The 22,146-nt window shown below is 41.6% G+C and overlaps 1 protein-coding gene across 5 annotated transcripts in view; it reads right to left on the bottom strand.

Moving 5' to 3' along the window:
• Nucleotides 1-22,146, bottom strand: part of tenm1 (teneurin transmembrane protein 1) — a 2,368,941-nt gene that overhangs the window by 209,317 nt on the left and 2,137,478 nt on the right. For all 5 annotated transcript variants that reach the window (XM_072595290.1, XM_072595294.1, XM_072595295.1 and 2 more), the window contains one exon: nucleotides 2,056-2,157. In XM_072595290.1, coding sequence (XP_072451391.1) covers nucleotides 2,056-2,157 — 102 coding nt within the window. The remainder of the gene's footprint in view (nucleotides 1-2,055; nucleotides 2,158-22,146) is intronic.

Genomic DNA, 22,146 nt, shown 5'->3' with positions numbered 1-22,146 from the left:
TTGCGTTTTTTCATGACAATGCTAATATTTCATTAGCATTTGATCATTAATGGACATATCTCTGTCATGATTCAATAAAAATGATGCAAGATTGCATAGCAACACACCAGAGTGTTGTCACAGGCCTTGTATCTGGCAGTGCTGAAGAAAGTCAGAGTGCAATATATTTTGATATTTTTCAAAGCTAATTTTTAAGTTCAATTTTTAAAACCAACTCATTGCCAGTTTGCAGTTCCAGAAGAGTCTGCCACCTGCCAATAACTTCACCGAGTCAACTGTATTAAAGGGCTTAGACTCTTGATTTTGGAGTCAGGAGCAAAACTCTGGATAAGTTCAAGTAAATGAACAAAGAAGATGGGATCAAATTTAGAACTGGTCTTAACTACTGAGACTTTGGAGAGTCTATTGCTGACTAAGCTGAAAGTGAATGAGGGAAAGTGAACACATTCCCTTTTCCTAAAATGGAAGATATATTACAGGGATCTCTATAACGCCACCAATTAGCTCAAAGTCAAACTACAAGGGAATTGGAATATGTTCACTTAAAATGAGCATGTTCACTTTGAGACACATCAGCAATTCTCTCTTTGGTGTCTGAAGTCAATTATTTGGAAATCAAACTGAGTTCCATGCCAACAGCTTGCTCACATCAGTGAAACAAGGACAACAAACAATTAAGAAAATTCTTCAGAGCAAGATACTTTGGTTTCCCCATAAGAATAAACTATGAATCAAAATCTAAATTCAACATAATTATAGTTGAACAGGTCAAATACTGGATCAGTGAAATTGGCCCATATTCTATATCGTAGTTGGATTGAATTTGCTCTCTTTGAAACTAAATAAACACAATATATAGAGACAATAGGGCAGAAACTTGCTCCCACAGCTGCCTATAATTGAGCCTGGAATGGGTAAAATGAGACCAGAGGGGCCAGTATATTAATTTCACTCCTCCATCCCTGACCAATGTCATCTTTCTATAGTTAGGAAACATGGGGGTGGGCAGGGGGTTGTCAGGGGCAAGGTATGGATGGTGGGTAGATATGATAAAGATGGAGGGGAAGTATGATCTTCATTCAGCATATTATTTTCATCATGATAGGAAGGTTTTGGAAACTTATGGAATCCCACCAGCTGGTCAGCTTCTGAACTTTGTGAATGGATGGGGTACTATTTGCATCTGAGGAGTTGAGAACCTCTCGGCAGGTTGATTTTAGAGAACCTGCCAATGTCCCCATACTACCACCATGTTCCCTTATATTCTCTCTGCCCAAAGTCAACCATAGCCACATTATGGTTACAAGGTCCTATACAGTCATAATATTTATGAATAAAGCTTTAATTCTAATTACATATCTTAATATTACACAAATAAATAGATTGGCATTTGAAAAATTGTACCAAAGAAAGAAAAAATACAATGCTTCAAAAATGTCAGTCAAGAAAAAAGCATTCACCTTCAATCTGTGTCAAGATTACCTATAGGACTGAATCTATTAGTCAGTCCTGGAGTTCAGCCATGCATTCATAATGATGCCATTTTGCAAGTGGATTGACAAAAGATGTTTGACTGAAGGTCTGTTATCTGTTTGCCCAGGTGGCCTCATTACAAATATTTGGATGAGTTCTAAGAATGAGTAAATGGCTCAGCTAGGTATAGGGCTGGTTACACAGCATGATGGGAGGCACTTTCATTGTTCAATTGACAACTTTAGAAGTTGTAACATGCTTATCCTGGTTTGACATTTTTATTTGAATGTCTTTTTTTAAATGTAAGATTAATAATAGCATAGGAGGCAAGCAAAGGACATGGGGATAAAGGAATGGATATGGAAGGGACATCATTGATATGAAGGTTCATGGGGGGTGCAGAGGGGTTATGTAGAAATCTGGAAAAATAGTGGGTGAGAAGGGGGGTGGGTGAGGGCTAGGAGTCTCTACTAACCATGTGGCTGATGGAGAAAATGTTTGAACGATAAAAAGTGAGTCTGATGTCACAGAATACTACAACACAATTATGTTTGCCAGACTACTTGTTACAATTGGCTTTACCTCGTGCACAGTCAGGGCCAAGAAATCCTGGAAAACAGTGACAGTGGCCAGAGATACATTCACCATTTCCGTTACAATTGGTAGAACATTCATCCATCGATTCTACAAGTAATGACGAAATTGAATAAATATTTTTCAAATAACTTTGCACATGATTCCAATTCCTTATTCTCTCAGAAACAAGATTTAATAATGACAAATAGATTTGAGTAACATTTACTGTGGTATGTCTCTGATATAACAACATCCCAAAGATTGTATTTAAACTAAGACTGATCAAGAGAATCCTTTGGAAGGATTCATTTTCCTGGATATCCCTGTACAGAATGGGTCATACATCAAAACTTCTTCTGCACTTTGTATTCACATGCCACACCAAATTCAAAAAAACACTTCAGGTAACCCACCCTGAATGATCTAATAACCATTCATCCTTCTAGTTTCCTCTTTCCTATTAGAACATATGTTCTATAAGTAACTTACTAGAGACTGGTCAGGGTACAATTTCAGGTAAAATATATAAAAGATTACAAAATATAGATAACAAGAGAGATGTAGCATTGTTCATTAATGACTAAGGAATTAAGTCATCTCAAAAATTATTAAAGCGTTCAGCAGCAGAGAACTGACGCAATTTAGATTCAGCTTGATCAAGCTATTAGTCCAAAATTGGAAATAAGCAGTCAAATGAGTAGAGGGAAGAGAAGGGAAGTCAGTCATCCTGACCTCATGTCATTGTTCCAGTCAGTACTGTTCCCAAAGAAGAAGCACAAGATCTATGTTTTATAGGGGATTTGAGAAAAAAATCTTTTCACCCAGAGGTTCATGGGAGTCTGGGAATGCACTGCCAAAGAGGGCACTTGAAGTGTCATAACATTCAAGGCTATGGGATTGGAGCAGAAAAGTGACAGTACAGAATCGATGGGCTGAGAACCTCTTCTGGACTGTATGAAGTTATGTTAACTCAGTGGAAGAGACTCACTGATTGATGTGATATTTACTGACTTGAAATAAGGTTATAAACTAAAGAACAGGAGGAGTGGATGGCTTCAATTACATGAAAAATCAGAAAATCAAAGGTAAAGGAGCAGGTAGGACAGCTAATAGTGATGGGGTTAATTATTGTCAGCAAATAAAAGGAAGGGACTGAATGTGTGAACGTCATACTGAGGAACCATAACAGTAGAGGGAAACTCGCTAATAGAGCAAAATTAAAGGTTTTGTATCTTAATGTATGAAACACTTGCAATAAGGTCGACAAACTGACATCGCAAATCAAGGCAAATCAAGGTCACAAGGACTTAGAGTCATAGAGATGTACTGCACGGAAACAGACCCTTCAGTTCAACTCGTCCATGCCGACCAGATATCCCAATCTAGTCTAGTCCCACTTGCCAGCACCTGGCCCATATCCCTCCAAACCCTTCCTATTCATACACCCATCAGATGCCTTTTAAATATTGTAATTTTGCCAGCCTCCACCATTTCCTCTGGCAGCTCATTCTACACATATACCATCCTCTACATGAGGAAGTTACCCCTTAGGTCCCTTTTTATATCTTTCCCCTCTCACCCTAAAACTATGCCCTCCAGTTCTGGACTCCCCCACTCCAGGGAAAAGACTTTGTCTATTTACCCTATCCATGCCCTTCATGATTTTATAAACCTCTATAAGGTCACCCCTCAGCCTCTGACGGTCCAGGGAAAACAGCCCCAGCCTATTCAACCTCTCCCTATAGCTCAAATCCTCCAGCCCTGGCAACATCCTTGTCAATCTTTTCTGAACCCTTTCAAGTTTCACAACATCTTTCCGATAGGAAGGAGACCAGAATTGTACACAATATTCCAAAAGTGGCCTAAACCAATGTCCTGTACAGCCGCAATACGACCTCCCAAATCCTATACTCAATACTCTGACCGATAAAGGAAAGCATACCAAACACCTTCTTCACGATCCTATCTACCTGTGACTCTAGTTTCAAGGAGCTATGAACCTGCACACCAAGGTCTCTTTGTTCAGCAACACTCCCTAGGACCTTACCATTAAGTGTATATGTCCTGCTAAAATTTGTTTTCCCAAAATGCAACGTCACATTTATCTAAATTAAACTCCATCTGACACTCCTTGGCCCATTGGCCGATCTGATCAAGATCCTGTTGTAATCAGAGGTAACCTTCTTGGGTGTTCACTGCACCTCCAATTTTGGTGTTATCTGCAAACTTACTACCTACACCTCTTATACTCACTTGCAAATCATTGACATAAATGATGAAAGTAGTGGACCCACCACCAATCCTTGTGGCACTCCACTGGTCATAGGCCTCCAGTCTCAAAAACAACCCTCAACCACCACCCTCTGTCTTCTACCTGCGAGACAGTTCTATATCCAAATGGCTAGTTCTCCCTATATTCCATGAGAGTGAACCTTGCTAACCAGTCTCCCATGGGGAACCTTGTTGAACGCCTTACTGAAATCCATATAGATCACATCCATCACTCTGCCCTCATCAATCCTCTTTGTTACTTCTTCAAAACACTCAATCAAGTTTGTGAGACACGACTTCCCATGCAAAAAGCCATGTTGACTATCCCTAATCAGTCTTTGCCTTTCCAAATACGTGTTCATCCTGTCCCTCAGGATTCCCTCCAACAATTTGTCCACCACTGATGTCAGGCTCACTGGTCTATAGTTCCTTGGCTTGTCCTTATCACCTTTCTTAAACAGTGACATCACGTTAGCCAACCTCCAGTCTTCTGGCACCTTACCTGTGACTATCGATGATACAGATATCTCAGCAAGGGGCCCAGCAATTAGTTCCCTAGCTTCCCATAGAGTTCTAGGATACACCTGACCAATTCCTGAGGATTTATCCAATTTTTTGCATTTCAAGACATCCAGCACTTTCTCCTGTGTAATATGGAAATTTTTCAAGATGTCACCATCTATATCCCTACACTTTATATCTTCCATGTCCTTCGCCACAAACTCAAACAAATTAAAGGGGAGGAGGGCTCAGGGGAAGTTATTTAATCTCCCAGAACAAGTCCCGCATTAAAAGGGACTTACCTCGGGAGTTGGGCCTCCATTTGCCGAGAGGAGCGAGGGAGGAGAGAAGGACTTCTGGGAAGTCATATATTTGTGTGGTTGCATTACCCGAAACACGACTTGGGTAGTGTCTCCCACCCATCCTCCTCCTCTAACCAAAAAAAAAGGACCTGTGCACCAGATTGGTAAGGTAATGAGTTTGTTTTATTCCTTATTTTTTCAACAGTCTCTTTGGGAATTTAGAATAGTGGGAATGGAGGTTAGGGCAGTTGAATGTTCCTCCTGCAGAATGTGGGAGGTAAGAGTCACCACTAGTATCCCTGCTGACTACATCTGTGGGAAGTGCACCCAACTCCAGCTCCTCGAAAACTGTGTTAGGGAACTGGAGCTGGAGCTGGATGAACTTCGGATCATTTGGGAGGCAGAGGGGGTTATTGAGAGGAGTCACTACTAAGGTACAAGAAAAAGGCAAATGGGTTACAGTCAAGGGAAGGAAGGGGAACCGGCAGGCAGTGCAGGCATCCCCAATGGCCTGAACAATAAGTATACCGTTTTGGAGACTGTTGGGGGGGGAATCGACTTACCAGGGAAAAGCAGTGGGGTACAGGGCTCTGTCACAGAGTCTGTCCCTGCTGCTCAGAAGGGAAAGGAGAAGAGGAGCAGAGCAGTAGTCATTGGGGACTCCATAGTTAGGAGGACAGATAGGAGGTTCTGTGGGGAGGAGAGACACTCACGGTTGGTGTGTTGCCTCCCAGGTGCCTGGGTTTGTGATGTCTCTGATAGTGTTTTTGGGATCCTTAAGGGGGAGGGAGAGCAGCCCCAAGTCATGGTCCACATAGGCACCAACAACATAGGTAGGAAGAGAGATGGAGATTTAAGGCAGAAATTCAGGGAGCTAGGATAGAAGCTTAGAGCTAGGACAAACAGAGTTGTTGTCTCTGGTTTGTTGCCCATGCCATGTGCTAGTGAGGCAAGGAATAGGAAGAGAGAGGAGTTGAACATGTGGCTACAGGAATGGTGCAGGAGGGAGGGTTTTGGATTCTTGGATAATTGGGGCTCTTTCTGGGGTAGGTGGGACCTCTACAAGCAGGATGGTATTCATCTGAACCAGAGGGGTACCAATATCCTGGGGGGGAGATATTCACTAAGGCTATTGGGGTGGGTTTAAACTAATCCAGCATGGGGATGGGAACCAAAATTGTAGTTCGAGTATAGAAAAGGTTGAGTGTAGGGAGGTCCAAAACCAACTTTCAGGGATGCAAGATGGCACTGGCAAGCAAGAAGTTGGTTTGAAGTGTGTCTACTTCAATGCCAGGAGCATCCGGAATAAGGTGGGTGAACTCGCAGCATGGGTTGGTACCTGGGACTTCAATGTTGTGGCCATTTTGGAGACATGGATAGAGCAGGGACAGGAATGGTTGTTGCAGGTTCCAGGATTTAGATGTTTCAGTAAGAACATGGTAAAAGATGGTGTGGGGGGTTGGGGGGGTTGTCGCATTGTTGGTCAAGGACAGTATTACAGTTGCAGAAAGGATGTTTGGGGACTTGTCAACTGAGGTAGGATGGGCTGAAATTAGAAACAGGAAAGGAGAGGTCACCCTGTTGGGAGTTTTCTATAGACCTCTGAATAGTTCCAGAGATGTAGAGGAAAGTATAGCAAAGATAATTCTCGATAGGAGTGAGAGAGACAGGGTAGTTGTCATGGGGGACTTCAACTTTCCAAATATTGACTGGGAACACTATCGTATGAGTACTATAGATGGGTCAGTTTTTGTCCAGTGTGTACAGGAGGGCTTCCTGACACAGTATGTAGACAGGCCAATGAGGGGTGAAGCCACATTAGATTTGGTACTGGGTAATGAGCCCGGCAAGGTGTTAGACTTGGAAGTAGGTGAGCACTTTGGTGATAGCGATCACAATTCTGTTATGTTTACTTTAGTGATAGAAAGGGATAGGTGTATACCACTGGGCATGAGTTACAGCTGGGGGAAAGGCAATTATGATGCAATTAGACAAGATTTAGGAAGCATAGGATGGGGAAGGAAACTGCAGGGGACAGGCACATTAGAAATGTGGAGCTTATTCAAGGAAAAGCTACTGTGTGTCCTAGATAAGTATGTATGTGTCAGGTAGGGAGGAAGCTGTAGAGCGCGGGAGCCGTGGTTTACGAAGGAAGTGGAATCTCTGGTCAAGAGGAAGAAGGCAGCTTATGTTAGGATGAGATGTGAAGGCTCAGTTAGGGTGCTTGAGGGTTACAAGGTAGCCAGGAAAGACCTAAAGAGAGAGCTCAGAGGAGCAAGGAGGAGACATGGTTGGCAGATAGGATCAGGGTAAACCCTAAGGCTTTCTATAGGTATTTAAGTAATAAAAGAATGACAAGAGTAAGATTAGGGCCAATCAAAGATAGTAGTGGGAAGTTGTGTGTGGAGTTAGAGGAGATAGCACTAAATGAATATTTTTCAACAGTATTCACTCTAGAAAATGACAATGTTGTCGAGGAGATTACTGAGATACAGGCTACTAGACTAGGTGTGATTGAGATTCACAAGGAAGAGGTATTAGATATCTTGCAGAGTGTGAAAATAGATAAGTCCCCTGGGCCGGATGGGATTTATCCTAGGATCCTCTGGGAAGCCAGGGAGGAGATTGCCAAGCCTTTGGCATTGATCTTTAAATCGTCATTGTCTACAGGAATAGTGCCAGAAGACTGAAGGATAGCAAATGTCATTCCCCTGTTCAAGAAAGGGAGTAGAGACAATCCTGGTAATTATAGACCAGTGAGCCTTACTTCAGTTGTTGTTAAAGTACTGGAAAAGGTTATAAGAGATAGGATTTATAATCATCTAGAAAAGAATAATTTGATTAGGAATGGTCAGCACAGTTTTGTGAAGGGTAGGTCGTGCCTCACAAACCTTATTGAGTTCTTTGAGAAGGTGACCAAACAGGTAGATGAGAGTAAACCAGTTGATGTGGTGTATATGGATTTCAGCAAGGCGTTCTACAAGGTTCCCCACAGTAGGCTATTGTACAAAATGCGGAGGAATGGGATTGTGGGAGATATAGCAGTTTGGATCAGTAATTGGCTTGCTGAAAGAAGACAGAGGGTGGTGGTTGATGGGAAATGTTCATCCTGGAGTCCAGTTACTCGTGGTATATCGCAAGGGTCAGTGTTGGGCCCACTGCTGTTCATCATTTTTATAAATGACCTGGATGAGGGCGTAGAAGGATGGGTTTGTAAATTTGCAGACGACACTAAGGTCGGTGGAGTTGTGGATAGTGACGAAGGATGTTGTAAGTTACAGAGAGACATAGGTAAGCTGCAGAGCTGGGCTAAGAGGTGGCAAATGGAGTTTAATGCAGACAAGTGTGAGGTGATTCACTTTGGTTGGAGTAACTGGAATGCAAAGTACTGGGCTAATGGTCAGATTCTTGGTAGTGTAGATGAGCAGAGAGATCTCGGTGTCCAGGTACACAGATCCTTGAAAGTTGCCACCCAGGTTGACAGGGTTGTTAAGAAGGCATACAGTAATTTAGCTTTTATTAATAGAGGGATCAAGTTCTGGAACCATGAGGTTATGCTGCAGCTGTACAAAACTCTAGTGCAGTCGCACTTGGAGTATTATGTACAGTTCTGGTCACCGCATTATAAGAAGGATGTGGAAACTTTGGAAAGGGTGCAGAAGAGATATACTAGTATGTTACCTGGTATGGAGGGAAGGTCTTACGAGGAAAGGCTGAGGGACTTGAGGCTGTTTTCGTTAGAGAGATGAAGGTTGAGAGGTGACTTAATAGAGACATATAAGATAATCAGAGGGTTAGATAGGGTGGACAGGGAGAGCCTTTTTCCAAGAATGATGATGGCGAGCATGAGGGGGCATAGCTTTAAATTGAGGGGTGATAGATATAGGACAGATGTCAGAGGTAGTTTCTTTACTCAGAGAGTAGTAAGGGTATGGAATGCTTTGCCTGCAACGGTAGTAGATTCGCCAACTTTAAGTCGTCATTGGACAAGCATATGGACGTACATGGAATAGTGCAGGTTAGATGGGCTTCAGATTGGTATGACAGGTCGGCGCAACATCGAGGGCCGAAGGGCCTGGACTGCGCTGTAATGTTCTATGTTCTATGTTCTAGTAGAACAGAAGGAAGGAAACATTCTGGAATCTAACTTGAGGCATAGCAGATAAGGGGACAACTGTGAGAAGGTGAGGACTTGCTCAACACAGGATTGAGGATGTTGCACTTAAATGCACATAGTGTACAAAACAAGTTAAATGAGCTTAGAGCACAGATTGAAGTTGGCAGATGAGATATTGTGGGTATTATGGAGACATGGCTGCAAGGGGAGCAGAGATTACATAAAATCAAAAGAAAGAACATACAATGTGGTGAAGATTAGTGGGAAGTCAGAGAATTGGGAAGTCCAAAATCAGCAGAGGACAACTAAAAAAGCAATAAGGGGGAAGAATATGAATTTTTAGGGTGAACTAGCAATGTGAAAGTTATGCAATATGAAAGAGGATTGCCAGAGGTTTTTTTTAGATTTGTAAAAGGCAAAGGAGAGGCAAGAGTGGATAATGAAATGCTAAACATGAGACTGGAGAAGTAGTAATGGGGAACACAGAAATGGTGGATGAACTGAATAGGTATTTTGCATTAGTCGTGATGGTCAAATTAGCATACCTGAACTTCGGGGGGCAGAGTTGAGAGGCATGGCCATTACAAATGTTATAAAGTTGAAGGACCTTTAATTGAGAGTGAATGCTGTTTTTTAGTGAGAGCTTACAAGCACCTATTATGTGACTAATTAGCAGTCCCAGAGTGTAAAGGAAAATTGAAAATAAATAATATTTGGTTGTGAAATAGATATCTGAGTTTTGGTTGCTGTTTTGACAACAATTCGAATTTAACAATCAGGTTAAATTATGCCTCAGGATACAAAATCCCAATTGCATTTGAATTTATTGTTTTTGCCAACCTTGAACCAATGAGATGATCCGATGTTTGGGGTACAAAAAAACCCAGACATTTTGAAAGTCAAACAGAGAGTAAACATTGCCATCCAAAATGCTCTGTATCAAAAGGTGCCTTTTTCATATGAAACATCTTTGCAGACATAGACAGAAGACAATCCTGGGATATCTTCAGCAGAAAGAAGGAGGACACTGGAGACGGCGGGTGCTATGTGGTTTTGAAATTGAATTGATGTAATTTTAATAAGAGTTTTTATTGGAACAGTATATTTTTATAGAGTTGGAGGCAGATAACAAGCAGTTAACAGAAATGGGGGCTTAGAGTTGTGAATAGTTGTTGTTTAATGTTCACTTTTAGAGTTAAGGAATAAATTGATAATACTTTTCTTTAAATAGTGAAATTTGGGAGTTGTCCGTCACTCATTCTTTTACAGATAATGAGGCGAGGTGAATTTTCTGGATGTTTGGTTTAATTAGCAGGAGGGTTCACCACTGTGTTGTAACGATTCAGACTAAGGAGAATGTGCTGTGGACGTTGAAAGGCCTGAAGGTGATAAATCACCTGAACCAGATGGACTACACCCCAAAGCTCTGAAAGAGATAGCGGAGGACATTGTTGAGACATTGGTGATGATCTTTCAGAAATCACTAGAGTTGGGGAGGGTTCCAAAGGACTGGAAAATGGCAAATGCAACACCCCAGTTTAAGAAGGGAGAGAGGCAGAATATGGGAAACCATACGCTGGTTAGTCTGACCTTGGTCTTTAGTAAAATTTTAAGAGCCCATCATTCAGGTTAAGGTTGCAGCATATTTGGAACCTTCCACCCTACCAACCTTCGCATAAACCAAATCACCTTCCACCCTACGAACCTTCGCATAAACCAAATCATCCGCCGACATTTCCGCCACCTCCAAACAGACCCCACCAACAGGGATATATTTCCCTCCCCACCCCTTTCCGCCTTCTGCAAAGACCGTTCCCTCCGTGACTACCTGGTCAGGTCAACACCCCCCTACAACCCACCCTCCCATCTCGGCACTTTCCCCTGCCACCGCAGGAACTGTAAAACCTGCGCCCACACCTCCTCCCTCACCTCTATTCAAGGCCCTAAAGGAGCCTTCCACATCCATCAAAGTTTTACTTGCACATCCACTAATATCATTTATTGTATCCGTTGCTCCCGATGCGGTCTCCTCTACATTGGGGAGACTGGGCGCCTCCTAGCAAAGCGCTTTAGGGAACATCTCCAGGACACCCGCACCAATAAACCACACCACCCCGTGGCCCAACATTTCAACTCCCCCTCCCACTCTGCCGAGGACATGGAGGTCCTGGGCCTCCTTCACCGCCGCTCCCTCACCACCAGACGTCTGGAGGAAGAACGCCTCATCTTCCGCCTTGGAACACTTCAACCCCAGGGCATCAATGTGGACTTCAACAGTTTCCTCATTTCCCCTTCCCCCACCTCACCCTAGTTCTAAACTTCCAGCTCAGCACTGTCCCCATGACTTGTCTGGACTTGTCCTACCTGCCTATCTCCTTTTCCACCTATCCACTCCACCCTCTCCTCCCTGACCTATCACCTTCATCCCATCCCCCACTCACCCATTGTACTCTATGTTACTTTCTCCCCACTCCCACCCTCCTCTAGCTTATCTCTCCACGCTTCAGGCTCACTGCCTTTATTCCTGATGAAGGGCTTTTGCCCAAAATGTCAATTTCGAAGCTCCTTGGATGCTGCCTGAACTGCTGTGCTCTTCCAGCACCACTAATCCAGAATCTGGTTTCCAGCATCTGCAGTCATTGTTTTTACCTTGCATATTTGGAAGCGCATGTTAAAATAGGGCAGAGTCAGAACTCAAGGTGAGGCCATGCATGACAAATCTATTAGAATTCTTGGAGGTGGTAACAAGCAAATGGTTAAAGGAGAGCCAGTGAATGTGATCTATTTAGATTTCCAGAGGCCTTTGACAAAGTGACAAACAGAAGGCTGATATATAAATCAAGAGCTATGGTGTCAGGGGGAAGGTACAGGCATGGATGGAAGATTGACTGATGAGCAGAAGACAGAAAGGACAGAGAAAGAAGTATTTTTCAGAAAGGCAGCTGCTGGCTAGTGGAGTTCTGCAGGGATCAGTGTTAGAACCATAATCATTCATATTAACATTAACAATCTGGACAAAGAAACAGAAGAGATTGTTGGTAGGATTGCAGATGACTTCAAAATTAGTGTAGGGATAAGTCATGTTGAGAAAGCTAGGAGGCTGCAGAAGAACTTAGACAGGCTCACAAAGTGGACAAAAAAGTGGCAGATGGAACACTATGCAAAAGTGTGAGGTTATGCATTTGGGTAGGAAGAATAGAGACATAGCCTATTTTCTAAATTGGAAAAGTCTTTGGAAATCTGAAACACAACAGACTTCAGGAGTCCTAGTTTCGGCTTCTCTTAAGGATAACATACAGGTTCAATTGGCAGTCAGCAAGGCAAATACAATGTTAGCATTTATTTCGAGGGTGAGAAAACAAGACCACAGATGTACTCCTGAGACTGTTTAAGGCTTTGGTCAGAATATGTTTGAAATACTGTGAATAGTTTTGGACCCCATTTCTAAGCAAACTTCTGCTGGCATAGGAGGAGGTCCAGTGGAGGTTTACAAGAATGATCTTGGGGACAAAAGGACTGCCATACGAGGAGTGGTTGAGGACTCTTGGCGTACTCGATGAATGAGGGGGGAATCTGACTGAAACTTACAGGATACTGAGAGACCTAGCCATAGTGGACATGGAGAAGGTATTTCTACTAGTAGGACAGACTAGGACACGACTGATAGGTCAACCATTTGGAACTGAGATGAGGAGGAATTTCTTAAGCTACAGGGTGGTGAATCTTTGGAACTCATTACCACAGAAGGCTGTGGAGGCCAAGTCATTGAGGATACTTAAGACAGAGAGAGAGAGGTTCCTGCCTAGTAAGAAAATCAATGGTTACTGGGAAAAGGCGAGAGAATGGGGTTAAAAAAGATAGCAGCTATAATGAAGTGGCCATGCAGACTCAATGAACCAAATGGCCAAATTCTGCTCTTCTACCTTTTGGTCTGTTCCGATGTCTATCTAAGACATTTGTGGACCTAATTGATATAGTTGCTTCTGTTCAAATGACTCTATCATTCATCAGCCTTTTCCAAGTTTTATACTTTAAAACATCTCCTTGTCTCATCCCCAAAGATGTTTTGCAAATGTAACAATACTCTCAAGGATTTCCTCTACCTATTTATTAGTATTATGTTGGAATCTCTATGAGTGCTTTAAACTACTAATCCACAGATCCAGTGCTGATCTGGAGTGCACTGCATAAAGGTTGGTGGAAACAGACTTGAGCGTAACATACAAAATTAATTTACGTGAAAATGGAAGATAAAATGCAGATTTAAAAGCAAGGGGAGACAAGAGGAATTAATGGGACCTTCTTTCAAAACTGTTTGGAATGATTAGCAAAATCGCCCCTTTCTGTGTTGATAGCTTCATTTATACACCACAACAACATTAATATGCCTGCCTGTTAAAAGAATATTGAATATATGTGGCTGTACACCTGGAATGTATTTCATATTTTAAACAGTCAGAAAATTGATGATTTTGAAAGTCTGAAAATTAATACAAGACATACTTCATCTGAAATTTCTCATATTAAAATTTCCTAAATCCAATGATATCATTGAAGAGTGCAAAGTTGAAAACCTACATCTTCCCAATTGCAACTTTGAGTCACCACTGATAATTGCCAAGCATTTTTTATTAGCTAGAAGCCACATGATGTCAGATTATAGTCCAACAGGTTTATTTGAAATCACAAGCTTTCAAAGTGCTGTCCCCCTGTCAGGTGAAGTGGACTGTGCCTGACGAAGGAGCAGTGCTCCGAAAGATTGTGATTTCAAATCAACCGGTTGGTTTTTGACCTGGTGTTGTGAGACTTCTGACTTTGTCTACCCTAGTCTTGCAAGGCCTTGCACTTTGGAAAAAAAGAACACAGGCATAGACTATTTTATAAACGGTGAGAAAATTCATAAAGCCAAAGTACAAAGAGATCTGGAAGTGCTAGTACAGGATTCTCTAAAGGTTGACTTGCAAGTAGAGTCCGTGGTTAAGAAAGCAAATGTAATGTTATCATTTGTCTCAAGACGGTTGGAATGTAAAAGGTGTGATGTGTTACTAAGACTTTATAAAGCTCTGGTGAGGCTCCATTTAGAATACAGTCCAGTTTTGGGTCCCTCACATCAGGAAGGACATACTGGCACTGAAGCATGTCTAGTGGAGATTCATACAGATGATCTCCTGGAATGGTAGGCCTAACATACAATGAACAGCTAAGGAACCTGCGGTTGAATTCATTAGAGTTTAGAAGATTGAGGGGAGATCTGCTACTCCACCAACCTTAGTTTCACCTGTAAACCTAGAACTTCGTCCAGACTATTTATGTATATTCCAAACAATAGTGGTCCCAACATAGATCCCTGTGGAACACCACTGATCATAGTTCTCCATTTTGAGGAACGCCCTGCTACTATTACTCTCTGTCTCCTGCTGCCCAGCCTGTTCTCTCTCCATCCAGCTAAAACATCTATTCCTAACCTCAACATCCGTCATGTCCCTCTCCTCAGTGAATACCGCTGCAAAGTACACATTAAGAATCTCAACCAATTTCTCAAACTCCACACATAACTTTCCTCCTTTGTCCTTGAGTGGGTCAACATCCTAATAAAAGGTTTTGGGATTTTCCTTAATCCTGTTTGCTAGAGGTATTTCATGACCCCTTGTAGCCCTCTTAATTCCTTGTTTCAGATTGGTCCTACTTTCCCAATATTCTTCCAATACTTCATCTGTTTTCAGTTACCTAGACCTTATATATGCTTCCTTTTTCCTCTTAACTAGTCTCACAATTTCACCTGTCATCCATGGTTTCCTAATCTTGCCATTTCTATCCCTCACTTTCACAGGGACATGTCTGTTATGCAGTCTAATCAACCTCTCTTTAAAAGCCTCCCATATATTAAATGTGGATTTACCTTCAAACAGCTGCTCCCAATCTACATTTGGTTAGCTCACACTTAGCTTTCCCAATCTGCTCAATCCTCCAATTCATGTCACTAATCCTGGTCATTGATGTCACCCAGTTCCCAATAATGCTGCTACCTTATTTGCCTAACTAATGAGGAAGCAACAACACTGAACCTTTTCCCTTGTTTTTTTTTTAAAAAAGGTAATGATTTAGAACATTATGCAATGCTCTGTCCCAGAGGTGTCTCATCCACTGTTACTGATTGCATTGTAAATGAATGCATTGTTGCCCGAGTGACTTTATTCATTGCTCACAAGCTGAAAATAGTTTTGTGCAAATTGTGGTGGATGCAGAGAACCTGACACCAAATGGAGGTGAGAGCAAGGCAAGGCAAAGAAAAAGCATAAAGTCAAGCTCCATAAGAGAGTGAGCCATGCAAGGAGGGAGTAATCAGTAAGGGAAAGAGAAGGTGCTGAATGGGAGTGGAAGAGAACTTCATTGAGGAAAATCAAACTGGCTGTACATATTTTATTATTGTCTTGCAGTGAGAACCAGAAACATGTATTGCCTCCAGCACAAAGGTAGTCTTCATTACTCTTGAGAAGTGACTATAAGACATAAGAGCAGTTGTTGGCCACTCAGCCCATTGAGCCCGTTCTGCCATTCAACAAGATCATGGCAGTTGTCATAATCTTCAACTCCACTTCCAAAGAATTCAGGCAGGATTTCCCCTTCATGAAGCCATGTTGACTCTACTTGATCATATAATGTATTTCTAAATGTTATCTTATTACATCCTTTATAATAAACTCTGTCATTTTCCCAAAACAGACATGAAGCTAACCTGCCTGTATTTGCCAGATTTTTGACTCCTCTTCTTAAATAAAAGGTTTTACACTCACAGTTTTTCAATCCTCTGGGATTGTTCCAGAATTAAAGCATTTCCAGATTACTACAAGTAAATCCACCAACTCTGGAGTTACTTCTTTTAATATAGATCACTGGAAGTTAAAGTCTGGGTCCTGAGGAGGTTAGGGTTAAAGAAAACTGAGGCCAAAGCTGACATGAGATGAAGAACTCAAAAATATTGATTGCAGGACATTCATTGGGCAAGATGATAGCCACCATATATTGAATCTCGCATTTATTAAATTTGAGACCAACAATGTGTTAATGACTCTGCATAGAATAATTAAAGTTTGAGAATGGATCAAATTGAACAGTGCACACTCAAAACCTGATTCACTGTCAACTTTTCATTCACTGTCAAAACTGTGCACTCTGCGAAATTTGAGCAAGGACAAGAAATGGTAGAACCACAACCCAAACTGTGTAAGTATGTTGTCAATTCTGTGTGGAGTTTGCACATTCTCCATGTGTCTGCGTGGGTTTCTTCCGGGTGCTCCGGTTACCTCCCACAGTCCAAAAGATGTGCAGGTTAGGTGAATTGGCTATGCTAAATTGCCCATTGTGTTAAGTGCATTAGTCAGGGATGAATATAGGGGAATGGGTCCGGGTGGGTTGCTCTTCAGAGGGTCGATGTGGACTAGTTGGGCTGAAGGGCCTGTTTCCACACTGTAGGGAATCTAATCTAAAAAAAAAATTTCCAAAGGGTTATTTTAGATAAAACATCTACATTGAGCCAAGGAAGGGGATATTGAGAGAGGTAACTTAATGATGGCTCACAGGGATAAGTTTTGAAGAACATTTTAAAGGATGAGTTAGAGATGGAGAAATTTACTGAGTGAATTTCAATGCCTTGTATCTTAATGACAGAAAGGAATAGAGGCATATAAGTAGATAGATTTGGAGGAATGCACTTTTCATGAAGGAATTGGAAATAACTTAATTAAAATTCTCCTTCCTGTGATATAGATGAGAATTGGACCTTACTAGTTGAAAGTCAAGAACTCATTGGAATAGCTTTGCATCTTGGTTATGCTAGCAGTCAACATTTCTAATGTTGTTAAACAAGCAAAACAAGCAAAATACAAGCTGAGAGATTAGCGATTTTGTTTGAAATGTCCATGTGCAACTTCAGGAATTGCAGGTAATGTGAAGTAGCACCAGTTAATCTGCATACCCTTAGAAGTTAGATTTCTACAACTTACGACAAAAAGAATAATGCTTCACGCCACCAGAGTGATGATGAGCTACCTCTTGAAATCCTGGCCCAATGTTGATGGTTTATCTGATTGGTAAACCCACAGTGCTGTTAGAGAAGGAATCCCATAGATTTGATATAGCGATTATGAAAGAACTGTAACATGGCTCCAAGTGTGTACCTTAGAGGGTAATCTGCAGGTAGTGGTGTTTGTAAGCATCTGTCCTTATCCTTCCAGGTGGCAAAGGTTGTGGGTTCGGAAGGTGCTATTAGAGGAACCTTGGTGTATTACTACAGTATATCTTGTAGATGGTAAACATGAGGATTACTGGTGAAGAGAGTGAATGATGCAAACAGACTGCTTAGACCTGGAGAGTGTCAAGCTTTCTGACTGTTGTTGGAGCTGCACCCAACCTTGCAATTGTTGACTATTCCATCACAGTGCTAACTTGTGACTTACAGGTTGTCGACAGGCTTTGGAAAGTCAGGAGGTGAGCTTTTGGTTGCAGAATGAAGAGTCTCTGACCTGCTCTTCTCACCAATATTTATGTAGAGTCATAGAGCTATCTAGTTTTGGACCCCATAGCTATCTAACCATGCTCTCTAGTTTTGGACTCCCCGATCCTGGGGAAAAAACCTCGGATATTCACTCTATCTATGTCTATAGTTTCCTGGCTTTTCCTTACCACCTTTCTAAAATAGTGGCACTATGCTAATCAACCTCCAGTCTTCCAGCATCTCACCTGTGGCTAATGATGATTCAAATATCTCAACAAAGGGCCCAGAAATCATTTCCCTAACTTCCCACACAGTTCCACACAGCCATGATGGCTCATCCACACAACACTTCTGACTGTAAATTGTTGCAAATGCTTCAGCCTTATCTTTTGCATTGGTGTGCTAGACTCTCCCATCACTGCTGATGGGGATTACTGTGGAGACTCCACTGAGTTTTTAATTGTATGCCACAATTCATATCTGGAAAAGGCAGGACAGTTGATCTTAGATCTGATCCATTGACTGTGGAATCAGTTAGTTCTGGCTATCACTTACTACTTTATTTGTTTGGCATGCTAGTATTGGGATTGACATTGAGCATAATAGAGATTTAATACAAGAGCTGGAAATTTATGATGGAGCTGTATGGGATGCTGGTTATACTATGTCAGGAGTATTGCATGCAATTCTGGTAGCCACACTATAAACTAGGAAGGATATGCTTGCATTGAAAAGGTGCACAGGAGATTCAGCATGATAGTGCCCGGGCTGTGCCTTTTTAGTTGTGAAGGGAGATTTTATAGGCTAGTGCTATTTGCTTTGGAACAGAGTTCTTGGGGCTTGGGTCTGATTAAGATGTACAAAACCACGATGTGTAGAGATAATATCGATAGACATAAACTCTTCCTCTTGGGACAGAAATCGGGGGGCTCACATTTTATATAAGGGTCAGGGGATAAAAGGAGATCTTTTTTCATTCAGAGGCTGGTGGGTGTCTGTAACTCACTGCCTGAAAGGGTGGCAGGGACAGGAACCAATACAACATTTAAAAGGTATTCAGCTGAATACCTGACATGCCATAGAATACAAGGCTATGTGCCAAGTGCTCAAAAAATGGGATGAGAGTAGATAGGTACACCAAAGGCTGAAGGGTCTCTTCCCATTCTGTAATATTCACTAGTCCTGCTGTTAAGGATGATCTATGGCATTTCCAGGATGCCCAGTCTTGAGTTGCTACATAGCACACGAACATAGAGCATGGTGATCGTGCCACACAGCAAGATGGAGGATACATTCAATGTGAAAATGGGATTTTGTCTCCACTGGAACTGTGCAATGGCCCCTCCTACTGATACTGCTTTGGACAGAGACAGCTGAGGCCGACCAACTGCTGAAGAAAAGGTTTAAAAACGTTCAATATATTATCTATTTTTAATAACTGAGTAGCTCGAATGTAAGAACTAGGAACAGGGGTAGGCAATTTAGCCTTTCAAGCCTGCTCCATCATTTGATACTTTCCTGGCTGCTCTTGTCTCACCTTGAACTCCACTTTCTTGCCTGCTCTCCATGACCCTTCAACCCATTAAAAATTACTAATTAAAAATCCATCTATCTTTTCCTTAAATTTACTCAATGTCCCAACATCCACTGCTCTCTGGAGTAATGAATTCCACAGATTCATCTCCACTTTGGAGAAATAATTTCTCCTCATCTATATCTTTTATTTTTGCATAAACATTAACACATTATGTGTATGAAGTATTATTAAAGGTTGTCAGTATTTGTAGACTTTAAAGATAATGACATTTATTATCCCAAAATTGAGAGAGCTGTCCTCCACAGTAGTCAAAAAGTGTGGTGATGGAAAAGCACAGCCGGTCCGGCAGCATCTGAGGAGCAGGACAGTTGATGTTTCGAGCATAAGCTCTTCATCAGGACATTCCTGATGAAGAGCTTATGCTCAAAAACGTTGACTCTCCTGTTTCTCAGATGCTGCCTGACCGGCTGTCCTTTCCCAGCACCCACAATATTGACTCTGATCTCCAGCAGCTGCAGTCCTCACTTTCTCCTGTCCATCACAGTAGTCAAGCAATAGTCTGATAGAGTCAGACTAACAGAATCGCAACTTACAAACAATGTTCCAGACACAACCATTACCATCCCTGGATATGTCCTCTTCCATGAGTAAGGCAGATCCAGTATTGGTAGACTGTGCAGCTGTATTCATTTGGGCAAGTGCTGTCTCAGGAATTCTCACCATTGATTCCAGATCCCATGAAGTCTCATGGCATCAAGTCAAGCGTGGGCAAGTAAACTTCCTACCCACAACCATGCACCACATGCCAGCCAACAGGCTGATGAACTTCACTGTAGCTATATTCTCCAAAGGAACCATCACTCTCACAGGATTCAGAACTCAATAACATTTTACAGTGAGATACATTTAGGGGTCTGCTGAATTATCTGCCTTATTTTCCTGAGTGCCTGACAGTCATCCATTACCTCTTTGCCTGCACAGCCTTAAGCAGTGGGGTGACCACATTCCAAAATGTGTAATCCATGAAACTCTCAATCTCATGGATGCACTGCAGTGAAGCCAGCTGGAGTTCAGGCACCTCAGGTGATGACATTTCCTGCATGTGTGAAAGCATCCTGAAATTCTCATATGGAACAGGGTGTGCATTCCATGGCACTGAGATATTTTTTTGTACCTCTATTTGATTAGACATGACATAAATACACAGTAAACTTAACAACCACACACATGCCAACTACACAGCCATCTGATGCTAGTCTTGTGCTGACATCAGTTCATTTCATAGGGAGTGAAATTGGCTGCTTCACTTTAGCCTTCGAACTCTGTGATATTGCCATTCTTCCCTTTTCTGTTTATAAATTTAGCCTCATATTTGATTGATTAATTGAACACTGATTGTAACAACTAACAAAAATCTATTCATCTGAGTTGAAAACAGTCTTCTGGAAAGAGAATAACAGATTTTCACCAGCTTTATGTGAAAAAATACATCATGATATCATACCAGAATAGCTTAAATTTAACTTCAACATTGAGCTTCAAGTGCTGGATTCACTCAAGAGAGGCAATAGCTCCCCAGTCTTTACCTTATTAAAAACCTTTATCACTTCCAACAATTTAATCAGATCACTAGACAAATGTCTAAACTCAGTGGAATATAAGCTGAGTTTCTGTAACTTCTCATCATGATTTAACCTTAACACTCTGAGAAGATAACATTTTAAAATGTTATGTTGGTGGTTAAGAAAAAAGTAACTGTTAAGCAAGAGTGAAAATTTGAAATTAGAAAGGTACAGCATTGTCACATCACATTTAATGAGTAAGAATTTTGAAAGTAAAGAGAAAAGAGGAAATTTGGTGGAATCCAAAGTGGAGATTCCAGAGAGTAGGTGCATAGCTGTTAAAAGATCTGTGGAATGAAGGAACAAAGCAAGTGAAGTAATTCTGAGTGAGGAGTAACTGGGCAAGAACATATGACTCGAAGAGATTATTAAATTAAGTTTTGATGTAAAGAGTTGAAAACCAGGTTATGGAATTTGATTCACTGGTGATGGCGAAGTGAAGAAGTTGTAGCATTATAGAACATTATGAGGGGGAGGACATTGTAGAATTCTGGATAAGCTAATGTTTAAGGTGAGTGAAGCCAATGCTATGAACTTCAAGAACATTAGAGAGATCAAGACTCACTGTCATAAATGCACAGGTCAAAGTTTTATTAGATTAGATTTCCTACAGTGTGGAAACAAGCTCTTTGGCCCAACAAATCCATACCGACCTTCTAAAGAGCCACCCAGACCAACTCCCTCTGACCAATGCACCTAACACTATTGACAATCTAGCATGGCCAATCGACCTGATCTGCACATCTTTGGATTGTGGGAGGAAGCCGGAGCAAACCCACGCAGACACGGGGAGAATGTGCAAACTCCACACAGACAGTTGCCCAAGGCTGGAATCAAACCCGGGTCCCTAGTACTGTGAGGTGGCAGTGCTAACCATTGAGCCACTGTGCTTCCCCAATTAGTGGTAGATAAACAACAGTTGAACTGAATTGAAGTTGGGAAATGCAGTATTTGTTTGAATTGATATTTAGGAATATGCTCAGTTTGGAATTACATAGTAAGCCAAGTTTACATACTTTCTAATTCAGTTGAAGGTGGTTCTGGAACCAAGATCAGAAACAAAAAGTTGTCAAATGAAACATCCATTCATCATGATTATAATGACAATGTGGTCATTGTAGGATATATCATCAACCTTTGGATCTATGCAACAAGCAAAAATATACTAGTTATGTCCCCATTGGAGTGCTGTGTACTTGTGTGATCATAATATTTTAGGAAGGATATTATCATCCTTAAAGTGGTAAAACTTT

Source organism: Chiloscyllium punctatum, chromosome 25 (genome assembly GCF_047496795.1).
Source record: "Chiloscyllium punctatum isolate Juve2018m chromosome 25, sChiPun1.3, whole genome shotgun sequence".
In the NCBI taxonomy this organism is placed as follows: domain Eukaryota; kingdom Metazoa; phylum Chordata; class Chondrichthyes; order Orectolobiformes; family Hemiscylliidae; genus Chiloscyllium; species Chiloscyllium punctatum.
The sequence above is the reverse complement of the archived record's forward strand: the minus strand, read 5'-3'. Positions and strand labels throughout refer to the sequence as shown.